This window comes from Hyla sarda, chromosome 10 (assembly GCF_029499605.1).
Source record: "Hyla sarda isolate aHylSar1 chromosome 10, aHylSar1.hap1, whole genome shotgun sequence".
NCBI classification, from domain to species: domain Eukaryota; kingdom Metazoa; phylum Chordata; class Amphibia; order Anura; family Hylidae; genus Hyla; species Hyla sarda.
The window spans coordinates 107,674,784-107,701,806 of NC_079198.1; the positions used below are offsets into that span (position 1 = coordinate 107,674,784).

Below are 27,023 nucleotides of genomic sequence, written 5' to 3' on the forward strand. Positions count from 1 at the left end.
GGGGCGACATCTGGTTTTCCTTTTGAAATGGGGTCAGCATACTAGGTGTGGTTTCCTGGGGAGAGCCAATATTCACTCATGAATTTGAGAGGAAAGTGTTTTTAGCAAATTTATTTTTCTTTGCTTTTGCTTCTGTTTGCAGTAAAGTGAGGCATTCACAAAACAAGTGCTGTGAGGAGCCACTTGCTTTACTCCAGTGCTGAAAGCTCCATATGGATGTCATTACTCTTTGCATGCGGTGGGTTGGTAGACATTAGCATACTCCAAACTGTGGCTATCCAGCTGTCAGTGCATGATGGGAGGTTTTTAACTTTTTTTTTTTCTGTTTACCACCTGCCTGTCTGAGCATTGTTGTACAATAAAATAATACATCGACAGTCCCTTTTAATACTTAGGGGACACAAAATGTACATGTACGTTGCTGTTCCCTGGTACTTAGTACTCAGCGACCTACATGTACGTTGCAGGCTTCCATGTAGTGACCGGTTTTACCTGTGTTGTACTATTGGAATCTTCAACAAAGCTGCAATTTTTGTGCTGGATCCCAGCGAGGTGATTGGAATTGGCCGACTGCTGTTATCAGCTGATGTCCGCCATTAACCCTTCAGCTGCCGTGATCAATAGTGATCACTCCTGCCATCTCCTCCTTTGGGTGGCCTTCTAGCAGACCAGAGAAGTAGATCGCAAATAACACTGATCAGTATTAGCAATCAAAAGATTGCTATTAATAGTTCTCTGTGGGACTTAAAGGACATCTACAGCAAAAACGACTTATCACCTATCCACTGGATAGGGGATAAGTGTCTGACTGCGGGGGGTCTGAATGCTGGGACCCCCTGTGATCTACTGAACAGGCTATGGCTCTGCCGTGCAAGAGGTGTGTTGGCCGCAGCATAATGCCGCAGCCGACACGCCTCCTCCATGTAGTTCTATGGGAGAGGTGGGGAGGCAGCGTTCATAGAGCTGTATGTGGAGGGGGCGTATCGTCGACGCTACGTGCGTTAACCGGCGCATAGTGCGGCAATGCTGGTGCCCTGCTCGGGAGATCGCGGGGTCCCAGCTGTCGGACCCCCCAGCGATCAGACACTTAGCCCCTATCCTTTAAAGGGGTATTCTGGCCTTAGACATCTTAGAGTGGGCATGAATGGAGGGGGCGTGGCCATGACATCACGTCTCGGGAGCAGCGCCCGGCACAGGAAGCCTGATGCTGCATGGAGATCGTGGGGAGTCCCAGCGGCAGGACCCCCGCGATCAGACATCCTTTGGATAGGGGGGGGGGGGGGATAAGACATCTAAGGTCGAAATAAACCTTAAAACAATTATTTAAATAAATGTGAGTTAATCCTACAACCCTCTTTTCCGTTTTACAAAAAATAAAAATAAACTAAATAAACTTACTTTGTATCACAGTGCGCGGAAATCATGGCTGTGGAGTTGGTAGATAAATGTTCCGACTCCGGAGTTTTTTGTATGTCTGACTCTAACTCCCCGACTCCTCTGTATTAATATGCGAATGTATTTTATACATTCCTTGAAGGAAAGAAAGGCAACATACATGTCATTACCGCAGGACTACTGGCTGGGAAGCCAACAGTCTACTGTATTGAACAGTTTGTGTGCTGATCTGCTGCTGAAGATAGGGCAGTGGGAGGATAAAGGAAGGGGCATTTATTATAAAACATGATTTCCCTAGTAGAATCCCATAGTCATGTTTAAAGGGTACTCCGCCCCTAGACATCTTATCCCCTATCCAAAGGATAGGGGATAAAATGTCAGATCGCCGGGGTCCCGCTGCTGGGGACCCCCGGGATCCCCGCTGCGGCACCGCGCTATCATTACTGCACAGAGCGAGTTCGCTCTGTGCGTAATGACGGGCGATACAGGGGCCGGAGCATTGTTATGTCATGGCTCCGCCCCTTGTGATATCACGGCCCACCCCCTTAATTCAAGTCTATGTATTGAGGGGGCGGAGCCATGACGTAACGATGCCATGACGTAACTATGTCTAGGGGCGGAGTACCCCTTTAAGCTAACAATCGAGTTTACAAATTATTGTAGCCTTTTTCCAATGGTTTACAGCTTCAGTCTTGAACTATTGACCCTCCATTCCCTTCACTTATACAAGTGTCTCTAGTCCTGCAAAAAACATATTTACTTAATCCCTTATCAGTGAGAGGCTAGGTTACCCACGGGTTCCCTGTAACAGCAAAACACAACACTATGGAAAGTATAAGTATTACCGCTCCGAATTGTGCGTTGCGTGCCATATAGTGAAGCACATTACAAGCATGCTTCTTCACGGTCACTTAACGTATTCATTTTGCGGTTACGTGAGGCACTGCATGCATTGGTCTTTATTCTTACAGTAGAGAAGTCATTAATTATAACTTTTTGTGAATTGGGACATTTAAACTTATTTTTTTTTTTTTTTTTTTTATTCCAATCTAAATTTAGTAGGAGTCGGTGCATTGTTTGCCGACTCTGACTCCAGGTACCCAAAATTTCCTCCGACTCCTTGACTCTGACTCCACAGCCCTGGCGGAAATGTCAGAACTATTCAAATAAAATGTAAATGATCCTGTGACGGAAAAATTTGAGCAACAATAGCAAACATAGAGAATGTAGATTTATTATAGGACTTTAAAGTGAATATTATCAACCCAGTGCTGGATTTACAGTTTAGACTGCTCTGTACTGCCCTATAATGTCCACTATGCTGCTGCTGCTTCTAAGGGTGTAGAAATATAGAGGAGCAGGATTATGTAGTGTATTAGAGACATCATAGAGGCTAGGACAACTAAAAATTACAGATGGGGCCTGCAAATGGGAATAAAATGTATATATATTAGTGTTATAATTGCCAAAAATACTGCTACTCCTTATGTACTCACACAATATAATGGAACAAAATGTGCTAATTTCCATAGATGTAATGTTCTCTTCCACAAGCGGCTTGGTGAGCTTATGCAACTTTTGTTCCATTATATTGTGTGAGTACATAAGGAGTATCCATTACTTTCCCAACACTTTTCAAGCCATGCGCTCACACTTGAAATGTGCCATGGTGGACAAAAAGTTTGATGACAAATTGATATGTTTATCCTTTTAAACCCTGGAGTGTCCCTTTAATAAATTATTCAGACAATATGAGTTTATAAAAAAAATGAGACAAAACTCTAATTTATTTAAACTGAAAAGAAAACCACCAATTTGCTTCTGCCATCTTAGCATCCTGCTCAGCAGATATCTGATTTGGGGAAAGAACCGCGTACGTAAGGTGTGTGCCCACACAATCCGGCTGCCTATTCTTGGAGCTTCCACTCTCGACCAAAATGTCACAAAATATCAACTTCTGTGCAGAGAATGAGGCTTCTGCTTCAAATAGACCCGGATCTGTTCAGCAGAGGAAAATGCATTTACATATTTATCTGCTATGAAGTTTTCTCATGTAGCCTCAAGAACATAGGTGAAATATACTGTGTGGGATCCGCGATGGAGTCTATGGGCGTATTGTTCTCTGGTTAGGACAAAGTGATGACTTTGTCTTTTTACTTTGTAAATATTTACATAAAATATTTGCTTCTTATTGCACTTTTTTTCCCCCGACCTGTGACTTAGGTTAAAAAGGGGTACTACGGTGGAAAACTATTTTTTTTTAAATCAACTGGTGCCAGAAAGTTAAACAGATTTGTAAATCACTTCTATTAAAAAATCTTCCACATGAGTTTTCACGGGGAGTACCCCTTTAAGGGCTTCTCATGTTTTAGTGAAGATGATGAAGCTTTCAATGCACGTTCATAGAGATTCTAGGTAGTTGTCAGTATGGATGGGCAGGTCACATAAAAGTCCCTATTTACATCACGTTTAGCACAGTGTTTCCCAACCAGTGTGCCTCCAGCTGTTGCAAAACTACAACTCTCAGCATGCCCGGACAGCCTTTGGCTGTCCGGAAATGCTGGGTGTTATAGTTTTGCGACAGCTGGAGGCACCCTGGTTGGGAAAAACTGGTTTACTTCAGAAAAGTTCCTGTACATGCAAACATAGAGGCTCTCTTGGCTTTCTTCTGGCTGGTATACAAATCAGTGCCCTGCAATAAATGGAGGAGTGTAGTAGATTTTGCCAATCCCAAAAGTAGCAGTTTTTAGCAGCCTGACTATTTGGATAGGGACCAGGTCTGGTTAGGCAGGCACCAGATTTATCCACTGCTCAAAAAAATAAAGGGAACACTAAGATAACACATCCTAGATCTGAATGAATGAACTAATCGTATGAAATACTTTCATCTTTACATAGTTGAATGTGCTGACAACAAAATCACCAAAAATTATCAATGGAAATCAAATTTATCAACCCATGGAGGTCTGGATATGGAGTCACACTCAAAATCACAGTGGAAAACCCCACTACAGGCTGATCCAACTTTATGTAATGTCCTTAAAACAAGTCACAATGAGGCTCAGTAGTGTGTGTGGCCTCCACGTGCCCGTATGACCTCCCTACAACGCCTGGGCATGCTCCTGATGAGGTGGGGGATGGTCTCCTGAGGGATGTCCTCCCAGACCTGGACTAAAGCAAATGCCATCTCCTGGACAGTCTGTGGTGCAATGTGGCGTTGGTGGATGGAGCGAGACATGATGTCCCAGATGTGCTCAATCGGATTCTGGTCTGGGGAACGGGCGGGCAGTACATAGCATCAATGCCTTCCTCTTGCAGGAACTGCTGACACACTCCAGCCACATGATGTCAAGCATTGTTTTGCATTGGGAGGAACCCAGAGCCAACCGCTCCAGCATATGGTCTCACAAGGGGTCTGAGGATCTCATCTAAGTACCTAATGGCAGTCAGGCTACCTCTGGCAGGCACATGGAGGGCTGTGTGGCCCCCCAAAGAAATGCCACCCCCCATCATTACTGACCCACCACCAAACCAGTCATGCTGGAGGATGTTGCAGGCAGCAGAACGTTCTCCATGGTGTCTGCAGACTCTGTCAAATGTGCTCAGTGTGAACCTGCTTTCATCTGTGAAGAGCACAGGGTGCCAGTGGCAAATTTGGGCTGTAAGCACAACCCCCACCTGTCAACTTCGGGCCCTCATACCACCCTCATGGAGTCTGTTTCTGACCGTTTGAGTGGACACATGCACATTTGTGTCCTGCTGGAGGTAATTTTGCAGGGCTCTGGCAGTGCTCCTCCTGCTCCTCCTTGCACAAAGACAGAGGTAGTGGTCCTGCTGCTGGGTTGTTGGCCTCCTCTACGTCTCCTGATGTACTGGCCTGTCTCCTGGTAGCGCCTCCATGCTCTGGACACTACGCTGACAGACACAGCAAACCTTCTTGCCGCAGCTCGCATTGATGTGCCATCCTGGATGAGCTGCATTACATGAGCCACTTGTATGGGTTGTAGACTCCTTCTCATGCTACCACTAGAGTGAAAGCACCGCCAGCATTCAAAAGTGACCAAAACATCAGCCAGGAAGAATAGGAACTGAGAAGTGGTCTGTGGTCACCACCTGCAGCAGAACCACTCCTTTATTGGGGGTGTCTTGCTAATTGACTATAATTTCCACCTGTTGTCTGTTCCATTTGCACAACAGCATGTGAAATTGATTGTCAATCAGTGTTCTTCCTGAGTGGACAGTGTGATTTCACAGAAGTGTCATTGACTTGGAGTTACATTGTGTTGTTTAAGTGTTCCCTTTATTTTTTGAGCAGTGTACATACGATTACAATGTTTATTTTATTTTTATTTTTTTTGTATTTTCGCAGCACTTGTTCTGTTTGTGTCTTGTGTGTTTCTATGTGTAGTTGTTGTTTGTTTGAGGGGCATTCCTATCCAAATCTACAGCATATGCCATAAATGTCTGACTGGTGGTGGTCCTAGGGATGCCCTGATCCTGAGGGAACAGTGTATTGGCTGCATATGTGCACACTTCTCTTTCCGAGATTAGCTTCTATTAGAATGCCATTGCAAGGCCTCCTCTACATTTAGTCAGTCAGGCAGTGCCCCCCTCAACTGGTCACTGGGCTCTGAAGACTCTAGTCCTCTCTATAGGTGAGGGTCTCGAGCTGGGCCACATTACCAGAAACAGCCCATGAACAATAATGATGTGGTTAGTTGGCGCTCTTCAAAAATATACATAAAATCGACATAAATAGTATACAAAAAGACCAACTTGCCATACAACATACATAGTTTCTTACGTTTTCTTCATTTTCTTTAAAGGGTGGACATAAATAAGGACAAACAGATCAGTGCACAAGAAATGCAGCGCTGGATTATGGAGAAGACTGAAGAACATTTTCAGGAGGCGATGAAGGAAAATAAACTTCATTTCCGCGCTGTGGATCCCGACGGGGATGGTAAGTAATGACTTTCTTGTATACAGATTTTATCACCTTAAACTCTCATTGTAACAAATTTTTGCTGTTGCACTCCTTGTGGTAAATAAAAAATATTTCTAATATACTTTGTTTAAAAAAATGAAGTTTTATTTGTGCTTAAAAAAGCTCAAGAGCACATTTTCCCCCATCTCATACACAGACTTAGGACCGAAGTCCAAACACAGGAAGTGCAGCCTGGAGTAGGGGTGTGAATCGGCAAGAATTTGGCGATACGTATCGCGATACACATATGACAATACGCTATATCGCGATATATTCTGTTTACGGGACGATATATCACGATTCTGTCTCAAAAACAATGTATTTTACACTTTTATTAAAACTTTTTTTTATTTTTTTATTTTTTTTATACACTTTATTACACTTTTAGGAGGAATCATTAGATGAATAGAGTTCTATTGAACTCCATTGATCTGCGATCCATTGATAGAGCCTGGTCCAGCCAGGATCTATCAATGACAGAGCCACGGGACAGCAGAGGTAAGCCCTCCGGCTACCTCCACACTGGATCGCCCACCCGCGATTGCGCTGCGGGGGGGCCATCCACCCCACTAGCCCACCAGGGAGCATTCACAGATCCCTTTAGATGCTGCTGTCAGCTTTGACAGCGGCGATCTAAAGGGTTAATAGCCAGTCATGGCGATCTAAAGGGTTAATAGCCGGCCCGGCTACTGAAATCAGCCGGGGGCCGCAGAGTACGGAGCGGGCATGAGTCGGTAGCCGCTCCATACACCCAGAGCAACGCCGCGTCAAATCTGGCCTTGCTTGCACGAGCCGGAAAAATTCACCTACCCGGCGCCCGGAACTGCATGTCCCAGGCATCAGGAGATACAAATTCCACATCAATAAAAGGATTGATTCAAAAATATTTTGAATCGATTCAGTATTGCCAAATGAAAAATCGTGCGAATCACGCTGTATCCAACCAACAGTATATGGCAGTTAAGTGTGAGAGGAGCTATGATTGGATGAGGCTGGACACCCCCCCCCCCCCCCCTCAGCACTCCAGGCTGCACTTCCTGTGTTTGGTCCAAAGTCTGTATATGAGATGGGGGAAAATGTGCTCTTAAATAAAACATAGAAAACTTCATATTTTTTTTATTTTTAAACAAAGTATATTTCAAATATTTTTGCAATAGCAAAAATTTTGTTTTAATGAGAGTGACCATTTAAGGCCCCTTTCACACTGCCGTTGTGCCCCCTCTGAAAAGGTTCCTTAGGCACTTTTTTTTGTGTGTGCCTTTAACGTCCGTTATTCGGGCACAACGGGCAACACCTGGTCCCGACATATCCCATTTTCTATTATGGGGTCCGTAAGGTGCCGTTGTTTTTTGACGGGTGTAGCGGGAGAAAAAGACGTTGCATGATGTATTTTTTCTCCCTGTGTTCCCTGATGTCCGTCGCACTGCCGTATGCAAACAGCTGTGTGAAAGAAGCCTAAAAGTAAAGTTCCTTAAAGGGATGGTCTGGTGAAAAACTGTTTATCCCTATCCACAGGATAGGGGGGTGTCTGATCGCAGGGGGTCTGACAACTGGGTCCCTCAGCGATCTCCTGAACAGGACCTGGCTCTATGTGAGCGTCAAAGAGACTCAACTGCTGTACTTGGGTATTTTCGACGCTTCCATAGAAATGAAAGGAGCATGTGCCATTTGGGTCCTGTTCAAGTACATTGTGGGGGTCCCAGCAGTTGGCCCCTCAAAAACAGACATTCCCATTCCTCTGGATAGGAGATATGTGTTTTTTTCACCAGGTCACCCCTTAAAAGTGTCTGTTGTTTAAAAAAAAATTTTGACGTTTCATTTGAACAAGCAGGGAGATGCTTGCTGTAGCGCACTAAACTATCGGATTAGCAGTGATCTCCATCCTGCTTTGTGACTGGGGCCGTCCTTTCAAGCAGGATGTAGATCACTGAGAGCTGGGAAGTTCAGCGCGTTACTGCTCGCTTCTTCTCACCACTTATAATGAGCAGTGGGGGATCTCAGCACAGAGACCCCGACCGATCAAAGTTTGTGACATGTTAACTTTTTTTTTCTATAAATGAAAAGTGCACTTTTTAAGTCCAACAGATCCTGGATGGTCAGCTGTAAAATCTCATAATATTTGTGCACTTTTTGACTGATGTTGTTTTTTTTGTGACATTTCCAGTGATCTTCTAGCTCTGTTGCATTTATTTGTCATTGCTGGCCTAATACACATTGGTGGAGATTTATTAAAACCTGTGCAATGGAAAAATAGAGCAGTTGCACTTAGCAACCAATCAGATCGCTTGTTTAACCCCTTAAGGACTCAGCCCATTTTGGCCTTAAGGACTCAGACAATTAAATTTTTACGTTTTCATTTTTTCCTCCTCGCCTTCTAAAAATCATAACTCTTTTATATTTTCATCCACAGACTAGTATGAGGGCTTGTTTTTTGCGCGACCAGTTGTCCTTTGTAATGACATAACTCATTATATCATAAAATGTATGGCGCAACCAAAAAACACTATTTTTGTGGGGAAATTAAAAAGAAAAACGCAATTTTGCTAATTTTGGAAGGTTTCGTTTTCACGCCGTACAATTTATGGTTAAAATGACATGTGTTCTTTATTCTGAGGGTCAATACGATTAAAATGATACCCATTATTACATACTTTCATATTATTGTTGTGCTTAAAAAAAATCACAAACTTTTTAACCAAATTAGTACGTTTATAATCCCTTTATTTTGATGAACTCTAACTTTTTTATTTTTCCGTATAAGCGGCGGTATGAGGGCTCATTTTTTGCGCCATGATCTGTACTTTTTTTTTTTGATACCACATTTGCATATAAAAAACTCTTAATACATTTTTTATAATTTTTTTTAAATAAAATGTATTAAAGTAGCAATTTTGGACTTTTTTATTTATTTTTTTCGTTCACGCCGTTCACCGTACGGGATCATTAACATTTTATTTTAATAGTTCAGACATTTACGCACGCGGCGATACCAAATATGTCTATAAAATTTCTTTTTTACGCTTTTTGGGGGTAAAATAGGAAAAAACGGACGTTTTACTTTTTTATTGGGGGAGGGGATTTTTCACTTTTTTTTTACTTTTACATTTTTTAACATTTTTTTTTACACTTTTACACTATTCATAGCAATACCATGATTGCTAATACTGATCTGTTCTATGTATAGGACATAGAACAGATCAGTGTTTTCGGTGATCTTCTGCTCTGGTCTGCTCGATCTCAGACCAGAGCAGGAGATGCCGGGAGCCGGAAGGAGGAAGGTGAGGGGACCTCCGTGCGGCGTTCTGAATGATCGGATCCCCGCAGCAGCGCTGCGGGCGATCCGATCATTCATTCAAATCACGCACTGCCGCAGATGCCGGGATCTGTATTGATCCCGGCACCTGAGGGGTTAATGACGGACGCCCACGAGATCGCGGGCGTCGGCTATTGCCGGCGGGTCCCTGGCTGCAATCAGCAGCCGGGATCAGCCGCGCATGACACGGGCATCGCTCCGATGCCCGCGGTTATGCACAGGACGTAAATGTGCGCCCTGGAGCGTTAAGTACCACCGCACCAGGACGTACATTTACGTCCTGCGTCCTTAAGGCGTTAAAGGGGTTATCCAGGAAAAAACTTTATTTTTTATATATATCAACTGGCTCCAGAAAGTTAAACAGATTTGTAAATTACTTCAATTAAAAAATCTTAATCCTTTCAGTACTTTTGAGCTTCTGAAGTTAAGGTTTGTGCTCTCTGATGACACGTGTCTCGGGAACCGCCCAGTTTAGAAGAGGTTTGCTATGGGGATTTGCTTCTAAACTGGGCGGTTCCCGAGACAGGTGTCATCAGAGAGCACTTAGACAGAAAAGAACAACCTTAACTTCAGAAGCTCAGAAGTACTGAAAGGATTAATATTTTTTAATAGAAGTAATTTACAAATCCCTTTAACTTTCTGGAGCCAGTTGATATCCAGGAAAAAACTTTTTTTTTATATAACCCCTTTAATTAAAAAAATAAATAAATAAAAGCCTCTGAAAAATGGAAGAAGCAATCTGGTTGCTATGGGTAACTGCACTTTTCCTCTGCACATGCTATGATAAATCTCCTCCATTGTATAGGGATATAAGTACAGTAAGAAAATGTACATCAGGTGACACCGACTCCCTAGTATCGTGCCCCCTCCAGGGAGCCGCCTTAGTTAAACAGCAGCGATGCCTTGCGAGGCAGAGTAGTAGGCTTTTACCTACATTTGGATTTAGGTTGCATTCTTTCTATGACTTTATAAGGTGATCTGTGCACTTACATATTCACTACTCATAGTTGAAATGAAAGTTTGCACTTTTCTTTACCACTTCTTTCAGTTTGTAAGGTATTTTCCATATTCAGCCTGGCTTGTAAGCTGCTTGCAGTAATATGTACCTAAGAGCCAGGCAGCCTGACTTCCACCCACATTCTTCCTCTACATCCTGATTTTCAATCGCGCCTATAGATGCTCATATGTTTTAGACCAATGGTCCCCAACATGTCACTCTCCAGCTTTTGCTAAACTACAAACTCCCAGCATGCCCCGACAGCCTTAGTTTTGCAATAGCTGAAGAACCACAGGTTGGGCATCACTGACTTACATGGTTGTTGTTCTTCCTTCCTACCCTCCATGCGCTTGTTTTATTAGCTTTCCAAGCTTACTTGTTTTCCTATTAGAGAAAGGGGACTAAGCTGCAGCCGGACCCCCTTATCTCCCTTGAGAACAAAGGATCGGCATGTTGAAATTGGACAAAACTTTACAAATTAATTGCATCTTGCCTAAGGCAGTGTTTCCCTACCAGGGTGCCTCCAGCTGTTACAAAATTACAACTCCGAGCATGCCGAAGGCTTTCTAGGAATGCTGGGAGTTGTAGGTTTGCAACAGCTGGAGCCACCCTGGTTGGTAAGCACTGTCCTTTACAGATTGAGTCTCCTTGGACTTAGCCCTAAATAGTTAATACACACATACCAGAATCGCTGAAGATTTGTGCATGGATAAACCACAGCAGACTACAATACTCTACATGGGGAGAAGATTTTAACAGTTCTAATCCACATTCTACGGATGTTTTTTTTTTTTTCTGCACACAAATGTACCTGTAGTGTAGATCTGTAAACTGCAGCAGCCTAAAGGTGCGTTCACACTGAGTAATTCAAGAGGAATTTACTCGTGTACCGTATTTTTCGTTCTATAGGAAGCACCGGCGTATGAGACGCACCCAATTTATAGGTGCAAAATCTAAAAAAATTAAGATTTTGAACCCAATAGTGGCTGTCGTTGGCTGTCCGGGCATGCTGGGAGTTGTAGTTTTGCAACATCTGGAGGTCCGCAGATTGAAGACCACTGCATAGGAGGTAAAACTCACGTGTCCCCGCCGCTCCGGACCAGTCACCGCTGCCCTGGATGTCGCTCCATTGCTGTCGCCGCGTCCCCGTCGCTCCGGAACGTCTCTGCTGCCGGCCGGGTATCCTCGCTCTCTGTCACCGCCATCACGTCGTTACGCACGCCGACGCACGTACGCGATGACGTGATGACGAGGAAGGAGAGCGCCGGCCATACAGGGGATCCCTGAACGGAGAAGACACCGAGGAGGCAGGTATGGTCCCTCCCGGTGTACAGTAAGCACTAACCAGGCTATTCAGTCGGGCTGTTCGGGACCGTCGCGGTGAAATCGCGAGGACAGGTAAGTGATCGTCAGCGGACCACACGGGGCACCGTAAACGGCTATCCGGTGGCAGCTGAAGCAGTTTGCGCTGCCGGATAGCCGTTTATGCAATGGCCCCAACATACCCGATGGCCCCGACATCGTATGTTGATGCTGCCTTCGACATGCGATGGCCTCTGAGAGGCCATCGCATGTTGAAATTATCGTATGTTGGGGCCATCGTAGGTCGGGGGGTCACTGTATTGTTTAATAGTCTCCCCTGCTGGCCCCATAAGTAGTCACATGGGAGGGAAGCCATACTCACCTAATCCCGGCTGTAATCGCGCCCCTCAGTGTGATTCACTTTTCATCTATATATCCCAACCATCCACGCAAGCAGGAACATCCTGTGGATGGTGAGGAAGAAGTTTTTACTATATATGACATGTTGCCACGTGTTAGGCAACATGTCGTATGCTACGGTTTTAGGTCCGGTCCAAAACCGCATACGGGTCAAAACTGAGCTGACCGGAGTCACCGTTTGACTCCGGTCGGCTCATTAAAGTAAATGGAGTCACGGGCTGATCCGGCTGGGGTACGGGATCGCCCGGTTTTCCCCTCCTCCAGCCGGATCTGGCGCCCGTATGTACAAAACGAGATGTGAATGCAGCCTTAGATATGGTAAAATCTGATGACTGGTTCCCTTTAAAGGGGTATTCCAGCCATGAATATTGTCAGCGGTGATCAACTCCTGGAACCCTTGCCAATCAGCTGTCTGAAGGGGCCGTGACACTAATGCAAGCGGCGTTTGCTAGCACTTATACCTTTACTACTGTACTATTTAGTTACTTTCTTTTTTTCAGCTGAAAGAAACAACGCCGCAGTACCTTGCACTACCTTGTACTAAATGTATGAGCACAGTAAACATCTGCAGTACTCACACTAAGGGAGTGCTGAGCTTAGGTCATCAGTTTAGGCTAGATTACTTCATTGTTATCATGATATCATGTTAGACCAGTGTTTCCCAACCTGGGTGCCTCCAGATGTTGCAGAACTACGACTCTCAGCATGCTTGTTTTGTAGTTTGTAGTTTTGGAATAGCTGGAGGCACCCTATTTGGGGAAAACACTGTGCTTAGACATTCAATAACCCTGTCTCTCTTCATTGTTCACGCTTTCCGTAGACCTCATAATGTTGGATTTCTGTGCTTTTTTTTTTATTGCAGGACATGTGTCGTGGGACGAGTACAAGGTGAAGTTCCTGGCCAGCAAAGGCTTCAATGAAAAGGAGATCGCTGAGAAAGTTAAGAACAATGAGGAGCTGAAGATCGATGAAGAAAGTAAGTTTCTATGATGGCACCTACAGGATACAATGAATGACTACACTTGATGTCCACAAGGGCGACCACCGTCAGTTACTTTTCCTCTTTTATTAAAGTAGTTATCCCAAGATTAAATGTTTTCACCTTTCTATGGGATATATAACTAGCTAAACAGTGGGGGTCTGACTGCTGGTCCCCCATACGTTTACAAAAGCAGAGGTCAAATGTCCCACGAGTGAGTGTAGTGGCACGCGCATGTTCGGCTACTGCTTTATTCTTTGTTTTTGGGGCTTCCTTACGTAGTTTAGCAGTCTGCAATGTTCTAGAGAGTGAAGCAGTGGTTAAGCCAGTGTTTCCCTAACCAGGGTGCCTACAGCTGTTGCAATACTACAACTGTCAGCATGCCTGGACAGCCTTTGGCTGGGTAACACTGGGCTAAGCATTGACTGGGCTAATTTAACCCCCATTCTTGTGATCCCAAGGGTGAGACCCCCACGAATCAGCTAGTTATCCTCATCCTGTGGATACGTGGGGGTAACTTTTGATCTTGGGATAATCCGTTTAATTTCCTGTTTATTTTATGGGGGAAAAAAATGGTTCAGTTTACCCAAAATTTCAGTAACTTTTTTTTTTGTCATTTGCAACCATTCCATTACATTACATTTTTCCTTCCAACATGCCGTATTTTTCGCCGTATAAGACGCACTTTTTCTTCCCCAAAACTGGGGGGAAAAAGTCAGTGCGTCTTATACGGCGAATACACCCCTATCGCGGCCGTCCCTGCGGCCATCAACGGCTGGGACCTGCGGCTAATACAGTACATCACCGATCGCGGTGATGCCCTGTATTAACCCTTCAGACGCGGCGATCAAAGCTGACCGCCACGTCTGAAGGGAAAGTAACACTAACCCGGCTGTTCAGTCGGGCTGTTCGGGACCGCTGTGATTTCAACGCGGCGGTCCCGAACAGCCCGACTGAATAGCCGGGTTAGTGCTTACAGGACACCGGGAGGGACCTTACCTGCCTCCTCGGTGTCTTCTCCGTTCAGGGATCCCCTGTATGGCCGGCGCACTCCTTCCTCGTCATCACGTCGGCGCGTACATGTGTCGGCGTGCGTAACGATGTGATGGCGGCGACGGAGAGCGAGGATACCCGGCCGGCAGCAGAGACGTTTCGGAGCGACGGGGACAGTGATGGAGCGACATCCAGGGCAGCGGTGACGGGTCCGGAGCTGAGGGAAAACGTGAGTATTACCTCCTATGCAGTGGTCTTCAATCTGCGGACCTCCAGATGTGGCAAAACTACAACTCCCAGCATGCCCGGACGCAGGTTGAAGACCACTATTGGGTTCAAAATCTTTATTTTTTAAGATTTTGCACCTATAAATTGGGTGCGTCTTTTACGCCGGTGCGTCCTATAGGGCGAAAAGTACGGTATCTGTTGTTTGTAAAAGAATAATACGCTCTAGTTATTTACTATTTACAGGGAGTTCCCCACCATAGATCTATATGGCATATGTACAGAATATGCTCTAAAGGTTTTATAGGTGGGATTCCTATCTCTGCCACCTCCATCTATCGAAACAGCAGGGGTACCCTGACCTTGTGCCATCAGGCAGCTGCTGAATCTAGGTTAGGGAGTAAATGGAGAGGCGGCTGCACATGTTGGGCAGCATGTTCACGGTTACTGAAAAGCTCATTCAAAGGTGACAACCAATGGCTGCACTTTCTGTTGTCACATTTGTTTTTAAAATTTGTTGAAGAGATCAGTCGGGCTGTAAAGGGAATTTTAATTTTATTTTTTTATTTTTGGAAACTATCAGTCACCAGACACTTCCTTTCCCTGCGCAGTTTAGGAACAGTCTTGTAATGAATGAGTTGGCGTCAGCGCTCAATCTCTGAGTCATGATGATTACAAAAGTATTGAGCAAAGACTTTACAGCCACACGTTGAAAGGAAGAGGAAATCATTTATGGGTTTAGACTCATGAGAAGAGGAGCTGGTTCTCAGAGGGTGTCTGGCGCTCTGCTCCAGCTTCTGAACCATACAGGGGAATCGGTGAATGATTTTACGGTTTGATCCAAAATTGCTTAATATGACCAAAAATTTTAATGCTATATACACCTTTGCAACACACATTTATTTTTTCATTGTCACTATTAAAGGAGTTCTCCAGCTGAAATAAACGTATCCCCTATCCACAGTAGTGATCGACCGATATCGATTTTTTTTTTAGGGCCGATACCGATAATCTGTGACCTCTCAGGCCAATAGCCGATAACTTATACCGGAATATCGGAATAAGTTATCGGCTATTTCCCCCCACCCGGCCCCGCAGAAGCCACTGCAGATCAATGATTTAAAGCGGGCGCTTTAAATCGATGAACTGCAGTGGCTTTTGCGGTGCCAGAGACCGCCGCCCGCTTCTCTCCCCCTGCCTGTCCTTGGGTCCTCCCTAGTCCAACCACCACCGCTCCACTGCCTCCCCCATCCCCGTTTTTAAAATTATCTGTTCCCGGGGTCTGCGCTACTTCTGGCTCCGGAGGCGTCCTGAGCTGCCACTGTGCGCACTGAAGGTGACGTCGCGTTGAGGGCGTCACTCGTCATTGTGTTGCACAGAATGCCGAAGGAGCCAGAAGTAGATAATTATAAAACTGGGGATGGGGGAGGCAATGGGGCAGCGGCGGTGGTCTCTGGCCGGGGGGCTGGGCATTATCGGCAAGGTAATTGCCGATACCGATAATGTCCAAAATCGTGAATATCGGCCGATAATATCGGCCAATCGCTAATCCACAGAATAAGGGATCACCACCCCGCAATCACCAGGACCCCAGCGATCTCAGTGAATAGCGTGTGTCGTTTACCGTTACATGGTACACGCTCAATTCATTTCTATGGGAATGCTGATGATGCCCGAGAGCTGTACTCGGGTCTTTTTGCCGCTCCCGTAGGAATGAATGGTGCGCAAGCTCGCTGCAGCTCCTCACTGAGTGCTGGGTCCCGTCCCATTGATCGCGAGGGGCCTGTGGATAGGAGATAATTTTTTATTTGCCGAAGATCTCCTTTAATGTGAAAAAGACATCTTCTTTAATGTAAAAAAAAAAATGAAATAAATATTAACTTCTGACATGTTATAGGTTTTTATCGCTTGGGGATACAGTTGCTTGGACTCTCACCAATCGCTAAAACATAGGCATCAGCTATTCGTTTTAGTAACTGGTGGGGGGTCAGCACCCGGACCCTTACTGATCAAAATCTGAATGCTTTTTAAAGCGATAGGTACACCTCAAAGGGGTATTCCAGGCAAAAACTAATTTTTTTATATATATATCAACTGGCTCCGGAAAGTTAAACAGATTTGTAAATTACTTCTATTAAAAAATCTTAATCCTTCCAATTGTTATTAGCTTCTGAAGTTTTCTGCTCAATGATGATGTCACGTCCCGGGAGCTGTGCATGATGGGAGAATATCCCTTGCATGATGGGAAAATATCCCCATAGGAGCTGGACAGCTCCCGGGACCTGAGTCATCAGAAAGCATTTAGACAGAAAACAGCAACTCAACTTCAGAAGCTAATAACTATTGGAAGGATTAAGATTTTTTTAATAGAAGTAATTTACAAATCTGTTTAACTTTCCAGAGCCAGTTGATATATAAAAAAAAAGTTTTTGCCTGGAATACCCCTTTTAAAGTAGTGTTTTTCCAAACCATGTGCCTCCAGCTGTTGCAAAACTGCAACTCCCAGCATGCCCGGACAGCTGGCTGTCCGGGCATGCTGGGAGTTGTAGTTTTGCAACAGCCAGAGGCACCCTGTTTGTAAAACACTGCCTTAAAGGTACCTCTGTTACCAGTTCTTAAGATAAGTGGCAGCAAACAGGCTCTAATGTTAGAGCGTTATTTTAGTCAAGAATGTGATCGATAAAGTATATCTGTCTATAAAATGTGACTCCTAAACGTATAAGACTTCCAAGAGGAGCAGGAAGATAATTTTACCAGCAGTAATACCCTCTGAACTCATTTCACTCATAGATAATGTTTTTAACATGAACAGCTATGACAATTTTTGCTCTTACTCAGCCTACTGTTCTTACCGGCAAATCAGTCAGTTCTGGAATAACAGGTGCGCTCGGCGGTGAACGCTGCCCGAAAGCCGACTAATGCACAACAAGGTCGTGTCGTCTCAAGCAGTTTATATTGTTGCCTCTAAACATCAGTCACTTTGCAAAAAGCCTTAACAATTTCCTCCAGCTCTCTGCAGATCCAGGATAACAGACAACAAACAAACTCTGATTTTTTTTTTTTTTTTTTTTCTTGCTGTCGCACATTTTTCATTCTTTTTTCCAACTTGATGCCAACATAAATTCGGTAGGGGTCTAATGGGAAATGTGTAGCATCGGATTATACAAGGTTGGTTTGTTGTCATTTACCATGAAGATGCATTTTCGATCATAAGAGTAGGGTCACACGTGCCATATTTTGCTGCGTATTTGCTGCTGCCGCTGCTAGAGATGAGCGAACTCACAGTAAATTCGATTCGTCACGAACTTCTCGGCTCGGCAGTTGATGGCTTATCCTGCATAAATGAGTTCAGCTTTCCGGTGCTCCGGTGGGCTGGAAAAGGTGGATACATTCCTAGGAAAGAGTCTCCTAGGACTGTATCCACCTTTTCCAGCCCACCGGAGCACCTGAAAGCTGAACTCATTTATGCAGGATAAGTCATCAACTTCCGAGCCGAGAAGTTCGCGACGAATCTAATTTACTGTAAGTTCGCTCATCTCTAGCCGCTGCTACTCTTTAAAGTCAGTGGTTAGCAAAATATGCAGCAAAATACGGCACATGACCTTACCCTAAGGGCTGTATGAGCAAAATGGGATTTTTTTTTCACAAAGACCTATTGCAAAGTTTATGCTTTGGGAAAGTTGAAAACAGTGATTGAGACGTGGCTTGTAGAGATGAGCGAACTTACAGTAAATTCGATTCATCACGAACTTCTCGGCTCGGCAGTTGATGACTTATCCTGCATAAATTAGTTCAGCTTTCAGGTGCTCCCGTGGGCTGGAAGCCCACGGGAGCACCTGAAAGCTGAACTAATTTATGCAGGATAAGTCATCAACTGCCGAGCCGAGAAGTTTGTGACGAATCGAATTTACTGTAAGTTCGCTCATCTCTAGTGGCTTGTAACCCCTTTGCTTCCTGCACAGTAATAGTACATCAGGAACTATGCAGCTCCCGCTAACTGGTGTGCTATGAATGTGTGGGCACAAGCCAACACTTATGGGTGCCACCTGTGTTATACCACTGTCAGCCCAGTGAAAGATGTTATGATGAACATAAAGTAGGAAAGAACATAATAAAGTAAATAAAAATGCCATGTCATCAATGAAAACATGCAAAATGAGGTATAGTTAACATAACACCATATACTATGTGTGTGTATATATGTGTGTATGTGTGTGTGATATATAATTTTTTTTTCCACACACGTGTGTGTGTGTGTATATATATATATATATATATATATATATATATATATATATATATATACACACACAATTTAGATATGATTTACACATGGACCATAAACAAAGAATATATAAAGAATAACAAGAACTGTTCTAACAAGAAGAAATTATAAGCAGAAATGTAAACCCTATTTCCAAGGATTGGGGTGTATGTCACATCTAAAGATGAAAGTGTATAATATAATACTAAGTGGTCAATAGGGGGAGGCAATAATACTATTTTGGGCAGGGCTTTTTAATATGGGGCGATTATTGGCCTTAAAGAGTACCTGTCGTCAAACTATATTTTCTAAACTAACTCAGATTATATTCCCTAACTACTCCTAACACCCCTCCTGCCCTTAAAACAAATTTCAGAGCTTTAAAAATCTCTGTATCAGATCTTTCCCCTTACTCACATTGTGTGAGCTCCTGGCAGGAGAAAGTGGGTGTTCCCCAGCAGGTGCGATGTCACTGAAGCCTGTGAGAGCTGTGCCCCGCCATGCCCCACACACACTTCCTGAGTTTGGTCTTCAGACCAACCTAACTGTTTGACTTTCATCACGTTACAGAACAGAGCCACCTAGTGGCCGTTTTTTTTTTTTTTTTTATCACATCATGTAGCAAATTGTCTTATAATTACACAAGGAACAATATATTAAAAGTTTAGTTTGGTGACAGGTACTCTTTTAAGATCTCCCTGTATAATTGGCTTAGCGACCGGTTTATCAGTGAGCTTGTTTGTCAGCTGATCAGGGGGTTTTGAGAGGTTTATAGATCATTGTTGGTTGGCTGCATATCACCCTGTGTAATAGGCATAGGCAGGTGACGAGTGATAGAAGTAAAGGGTTGCACAAATTATCTTGAACGATCTATCGTGTGGTTCTCGCTGCCCAATCCCAAGGCGATCATACACTGGGGGACAGGCTGTATAATGCAGCCCTAACAATAATCCCCAGCTCTGCCCTCATTATATTCCTATTAGGTCTTCTACAGTATAGTTGTATCGCAGTGCATTTTATGAGTGATTGATTGGAAGATTGCACTTTGTTTTTTAGTAAGACTAAAAATAAAGGGCCTAAAAATGTTTATCAATGTTTTTTTTTTTTTTTCCCCTTCACAGCACAGGAAGTACTCGATAACCTTAAAGACCGCTGGTTTCAAGCTGACAACCCACCAGCTGACCAGCTCCTCAATGAAGAAGAGTTCCTTTCTTTCCTGCATCCAGAACACAGCCGGGGAATGCTCAAATTCATGGTGAAAGAGATCATTCGTGACCTAGGTGAGAACATGACTTTAGGTTATTTCCAATACCGATCATGAGCACCAGGGATGTGTCTGCCTTAAAGGAAAACTGTCAGCTTTCTTCCCCCGCACTAACCAGCAGTACTGGCTGGTAGTGCGGGGGACGCTGATCAGTTTAATGATTACTGTGCCCAGATCCGCCGTGCTGTTCAGCCTTAATCTTCTATTTTCGTTATATTCAAATGAGGTGCTAACTGGCACTCTGACGTCACATGCACTAAATATGCTACGGATGTTCTGCTGCAGATTTTATCATTGAAAATCCACAACATATTTTATGTGTGTAAATATACCACAAGTGTGAATGCACATTAGACAGATTTGATTCAAACATTTTTCATAACAAAATGCGTGAAAAATCTGCATAAAATCTTGTGAATTTTTTAAAATGGTGCGAAAAAATATGCAGATTTGCTGTGCACTTGCTGTCGGATTTCAGTGGGAAAATCTGCAACAAATCCACTGTGCTGAAAATTTCCACAGTCTGTTAATGTATATTTTTCTAGAAACAAATTCACTGTCCTTTTGGCAAATAGTACAAGACAATTTATGAATATGCTGTAATGTATCTTTTTAGATAAAAATTGCTCTTTTTTTTATTTTATTTTATGGGCCACTTCTCCTTTTCTTGACCTTTCACTGTCAATCCACTGCTAAATATGTATTGAAAGACAAGATATCTTATTAGCTCTTGAAGGAATCAGGGTACACCTGCCCATAGAAGTCTATGAGGTGGGGGCCAAGGAGGAGAGATCAGGTGCAGTGACAGACACAGAGATTCTGCAGGCTTTAGTAAAGTCTTTCACTGTCTCAGTGAGACTCTGCTGAAAAGCAGCAGTGGAATAAATTACATTTTACAGCAGTATTGAGCAGGTAACTGTGGATCCAGAAGAGTAGTAAGACACTTACTAGAGCCTGCAGCACTGTCTGTATCTCAGTCTCTCTCACCACACCACCTCTTCCTTCTCATCTCCATGGACTTTGGTAGGCAGCATTTAATCTGATCCATCAGCAAACAATACCTGGGATTTGAGAGTGAATGGTCCGTGCAAGAGGTAGGAAGAAGTTTAAGCGGCTCATATCATAAGAAAGATCCTTTTTTTTTTTTTTTTTTTTTTTTAATCTAATAAGATATATTTTTTTATCCACCAAGAGAACAGCTCATCCTTTCCTGCTATCGCAAGCCAGTGCATGGAAGCTGCCGGTATCCTCACCGGCTGAACTCTGGATACAGCAAGGAAAGAAATCCAGCACTGCTTGCTTGCTATCCAAAAGCCTTGTCTTTATTAACCCCTTAAGGACCCAGCCCAAATATACCTTAAGGACCCGGCCATTTTTTTAACATCTGACCACTGTCACTTCAAGCATTAATGACTCTGGGATGCTTTTACCTTTCATTCTGATTCCGAGATTGTTTTTTCGTGACATATTCTACTTTATGTTAGCGGTAAAATTTTGTCGATACTTTTATCATTTCTTGGTGAAAAATTCCAAAATTGGATGAAAAAATTTAAAATTTTGAATTTTTTTTAACTTTGAAGCTCTCTGCTTATAAGGAAAATGAATATTCCAAATAAATTATATATTGATTCACATATACAATATGTCTACTTTATGTTTCCATCATAAAGTTGACACGTTTTTACTTTTGAAAGACATCAGAGGGCTTCAAAGTTCAGCAGCAATTTTCCAATTTTTCACAAAATTTTCAAAATCGGATTTTTTCAGGGACCAGTTAGGTTTTGAAGTGGATTTGAGGGGCCTTCTTATTAGAAATACCCCATAAATGACACATAAAAAAAAACTGCACCCCTCAAAGTATTCAAAATGACATTCAAAAGGTTTGTTAACCCTTTTGGTGTTTCACAGGAATAGCAGCAAGTTGAAGGAGAAAATTCAAATTCTTCATTTTTTTACACTCGCATGTTCTTGTGAACCCAGTTTTTGCATTTTTACAAGGGGTAAAAAGAGAGAAATTTTCTTAAAATGTGTAACCCAATTTCTCTCGCGTAAGGAAATACCTCATATGTGTATGTCAAGTGTTCGGCGGGCGCAGTAGAGGGCTCATAAGGGAAGGAGCGACAGTGGGTTTTTGGAAAGTGAGTTTTTCTGAAATGGTTTTTGGGGGGGCATATCACATTTAGGAAGCCCCTATGATGCCAGGACAGCAAAAAAAAAAAAACACATGGCATACTATTTTGGAAACTACACCCCTCAAGGAACGTAACAAGGGGTCCTGTGAGCCTTAACACCCCACAGGTGTTTGACGACTTTACGTTAAAGTTGGATGTGTACATTTTTTTTTTTCAATAATGCCCCAAATAAAAATTTTTTTACAAGGAGTAATAGAAGAAAATGCCCCCCAAAATTTGTAACCCCCATCTCTTCTGAGTATGGAGGTACCCCATACGCTGACCTGAAGTGCACTACGGGCGAACTACAATGCTCAGAAGAGAAGGAGTCATATTTGGCTTTTTGAGAGCAAATTTTGCTCTGGGAGCATGTCGCATTTAGGAAGCCCCTATGGTGGCAGGACAGCAAAAAAAAAAAAACACATGGCATACCATTTTGAAAACTAGACCCCTTGAGGAACGTAACAAGGAACAAAGTGAGCCTTAATACCCCACAGGGGTTTCACGACTTTTGCATATGTAAAAAAATAAAATAAATAATTTTCACTAAAATGTGTGTTTTCCCCCCAAATTTCAAATTTTTTGCAAGGGTTAATAGCAGAAAATACCCCCCAAAATTTGTAACCCCATCTCTGAGTATGGATGTACCCCATAAGTGGACGTCAAATGCACTATAGGAGCGCTACAATGCTCAGAAGAGAAGGAGTTACATTTGCTAATTTTGCTGAAATGGGGGGGGGGGGGGGGATGTTGCATTTACTGCCAGAAAAGCAATAAAAAAATGTATTTGTAAATACATTTCTTTGGAAAAAGGACATACCTCATATCTGGGCGTAAAACGGATCTGTGGGTGCACACTGGTCACGGAGGAACAGGAGGGCAGTCAGGGGCCTTGAGCTTCTGCCTATGGAGCCAGAACAGTGGGACCCCCCCCCCCCTCAAGGGGCATTATATGGGGTACACTAATAACTAACAAGGGGTACAGAGGGACATAAAAGGATAAAACAGGTTATGTTCCCAGAATGATGACCCAGAGCATAGCCAAAACTAAAAAATATGCCCACCCCAAACCCTATTCTCTGAATCATCATTCTGGGAATGTGATGTGTGTGGCCGTCCCTAACCTGTTTCCTCAATTGCGCACCCGCTCAGGTGGGGAGAGAGCGCTGCGCATTTGAGGCAACATAAAAAGTCCCCGATGAAAGTGACTCAGTGACCCATGACCCAGAGAAAAAAAATACCCCCAGAGGTCTTATCAGTTATTTTCTTTTATTTTTTTATGAGAGTTTTTTTGGGCAATTTAGTGGTTTTATGGGGTTAAAACTTGGAATGTACTCTGGACTTGGTACATTGGGGTCAAATTATGGAAAATTGAAATGAAAAGGGAAAATTTAGTACTGCATGGAAGTGTGATACTCCCTGAAGCAGTTTTTAATGCAGAGGCCCGGATGATCAGGGCAAGTGTCAAATTGATAGGTGGTGTCCTTCCGAATCCCCCTTCTGTTACACACTATATTTTTTCTGGAATCGTCCCTTCTTTCCAGTGTGGGGGACCTCACCTGGAAAGTGTTGGCCTGGGACGATCCTGGCACCTATAACTTCAGTTCCTTGGGAAGTCCGGCCTGCTCTTTCCCAGTCAGCAAAGATCAGGACCTTTAGGACTTCTTCTTGGAACTGGAGGAATGTCCCTGTGTTGCCAGCGTTCTGGTACAGTACAAAAGAGCTGTGCATGGCAACCTGTACCAAGTAGACCGCAACTTTCTTGTACCATACCCGTGTTTTCCGCATGGCGTTATATGGCTTCAGGATTTCATCAGAAAGATCAACTCCCCCCATATACCGATTGTAGTCCAGAATACAATCGGGCTTGAAGACCGTTGTTGTGGTACCTCGCACAGGGACAGGTGAGCTGCCGTTACCATGAATAGTGGTCAGCATAAGGACATCCCTCTTATCCTTATACTTCACCAACAACAGGTTATCATGGGTGAGGGCACGGGACTCACCCTTGGGCATAGGTGTCTGAACAAAATTTAGAGGGAGGCCTCTCTGATTCTTCCGCACGGTCCCACAAGTGGACGTCGATCTGGCAGCAAGGGATGTGAAGAGAGGGATACTGGTATAAATGTTGTCCACGTACACGTGGTAACCCTTATCCAGCAAATGGGTACATAAGGTCCCAAACGATTTTCCCGCTAACACCCAGAGTGGGGAACAATCTGGGGGTTCAATATGGGAATCTCGTCCCTCATACACCCTAAACGTGTAAGTGTACCCGGAGGTATTCTCACAAAGTTTATAAAGCTTCACGCCATATCGCGCCCGCTTCGAGGGAATATACTGGCGGAAGATGAGTCTCCCCTTAAAACTGATGAGAGACTCCTCTACAGAGAGCTCCCTAAGCGGTACATAGGCCTCCAAAAATTTGGCCCCAAGGTGATCGATGACCGGCCTCACTTTGTAAAGCCGGTCATAGGTGGGATCACCTCGGGGCGGACATGCCTCATTATCTGCATAATGCTGGCATTCCCGAATGGCCTCGAACCGCTTCCGTGCCATGGGAGGCAAATGCAGCGCCCTGAAACCCTAATAGGGCCCGTGTCAAGCTGAAAAATCTCCGGCAGACCCTTGGGGACCTATTAGGGGGGAGGGGGGATTTTTTTAAAACTTTTATTTTACTGTTTTACACAATTTTTTCCTACCTTTCCATGGGGGGCTTTCTGTCCCTGCTCTATAGGGGATCGTCGGTCCTGAGGGGGCTCCAATCCTCACGGGGGGGGGGTCCCTGGCACCTTCGAGCAGCTTTGCCCGCTGACTGAACTCAGCTAACGGGCAGAGCTGCAAGAAGATGCAGTTAACCCCTCCCCCGCCGGCTGCCAATAGCAGCGCTCCTGGGGGGGTTGACGAAATCGACACCTCCCCATAGATACAGTGGGTGATAGGGGGTGTATTGTACACCCCCGATCACCTTGTATCTTCGGGTCAGCGGGTCACACATGACCCGAATCGCGGCATATCGTTAGTGCGAATTCACCAACGATCTGCCGTGATCGCAGACATGGGGGGGGGGCCTGCATTTGCGCGGGATGCCTGCTGAACAATATCAGCAGGCATCCTGGTCCTGTCCCCGTCCGGCGCGTGGTGGGGACCGAAATTCCCATGGGCGTATGGATACGCCCTGGGTCCTTAAGTACCAGGACGTCAAGGCGTATCCATACGCCCTAGGTCCTTAAGTGGTTAAAGGGGTACTCCGGTGGAAAACTTTTTTTTTTTTTTTTAAATCAACTGGTGTCAGAAAGTTAAACAGATTTGTAAATAACTTGTATTACATTTATTAATTTAATCCTCCCAGTACTTATTAGCGGCTGTATACTACAGAGGAAATGCTTTTCTTTTTGGATTTCTCTTCTGTCACGACCACAGTGCTCTCTGCTGTCCATTTTAAGAAGTGTCCAGAGCAGTATTTATTTTGCTATGGGGATTTTCTTCTGCTCTGGACAGTTCCTAAAATGGACAGCAGAGGTCAGCAGAGAGCACTGTGGTCTTGACAGAAGAGAAATCCAAAAAAAAAGTATCTCCTCTGTAGTATTCAGCCGCTAATAAGTACTGGAAGGATTAAGATTTTTTAATAGAAGTAATTTACAAACTTATTTAACTTTCTGGCATCAGTTGATTTAAAAAAAATTTATAATAATTTTCCACCGGAGTACCCCTTTTAAACGTGTTCACACAGGATACAAAACAGGAGGAAAAACTCCTCTGACGCGTTTCACGCTGATATCCCGAAATGCGTCAGAAGAGGTTTATCTCCTGTTTTGTATCCTGTGTGAACACGATTAATAAAGACAAGGCTTTTGGATGGCAAGCAAGCAGTGCTGGATTTCTTTCCTTGCTGTAAGATATTATAAAGTTTCTTATTTTAGTTTGTACTGTTGACTTATGTAATGTTAAAAGGACAGTGACCATTTAGGCAGAACAAAAACCCTTTTAAATATCTTTTAATGTTTACTGAATATTAAAGTTTTATAAATACAATTCTTATCTCATGTGTGAGCGTGCATGTGCTAAGGACAGGGAAGTGTGGCTCACCACATTGTGCCTACCTTCTCAAAGACAGGTACCGCTTAGTCAAACAAGTCTTACCACACGGTTCCTGCACATGGCGATGTGGTCAGAAGTGCAGAGTGTTACTTTCTGTACAGGTGGAAATGGTTCACCTGAGATGGGGGGGATGATGACATTTCAGTGGCTGTAATGTGCAAATTGTGTAGTGTCCTCATGTTCTACACTGTCATTCTCTCATCTAGCCACTAGGTGTTACTCTTCCTTCCTTAACAGGTTCCATGCTGCTTATTATTGGAGACCAGGGGGAATCGGCAACTCCGAGAACTTCTTTTCTATAGGGAACCCATATGATGCATGGTAGAGTCCTACCTGTCTGATGCAGACTCTGCAGTCAGGAGAAATGTAAATCCGAGTCTGACAGCCCTTGCAGAATATACATTCTCATCCATAAAATAAGTCTGCATTGTGCCGTTCCTCCGTTGTTCCTAACGTATGAATAAATTGATGAAAGAAAAAAAAACGTTACCATTGCCCTTGTCAACGGGGGGGGGGGGGGGGGGGGTGGTGTATTCTTACACACCATATTAACACTGAGCGGCACCCATACATACCAATTTCGTAAATTAGGAGGGAAGAAAACGAAAAAAA

At 43.9% G+C, this 27,023-nt stretch overlaps 1 protein-coding gene across 3 annotated transcripts in view; it reads left to right on the forward strand.

Moving 5' to 3' along the window:
• Positions 1–27,023, forward strand: part of SDF4 (stromal cell derived factor 4) — a 62,625-nt gene that overhangs the window by 20,559 nt on the left and 15,043 nt on the right. For all 3 annotated transcript variants that reach the window (XM_056543069.1, XM_056543070.1, XM_056543072.1), the window contains exons 3-5: positions 6,222–6,358; positions 13,277–13,390; positions 19,997–20,155. In XM_056543069.1, coding sequence (XP_056399044.1) covers positions 6,222–6,358; positions 13,277–13,390; positions 19,997–20,155 — 410 coding nt within the window. The remainder of the gene's footprint in view (positions 1–6,221; positions 6,359–13,276; positions 13,391–19,996; positions 20,156–27,023) is intronic.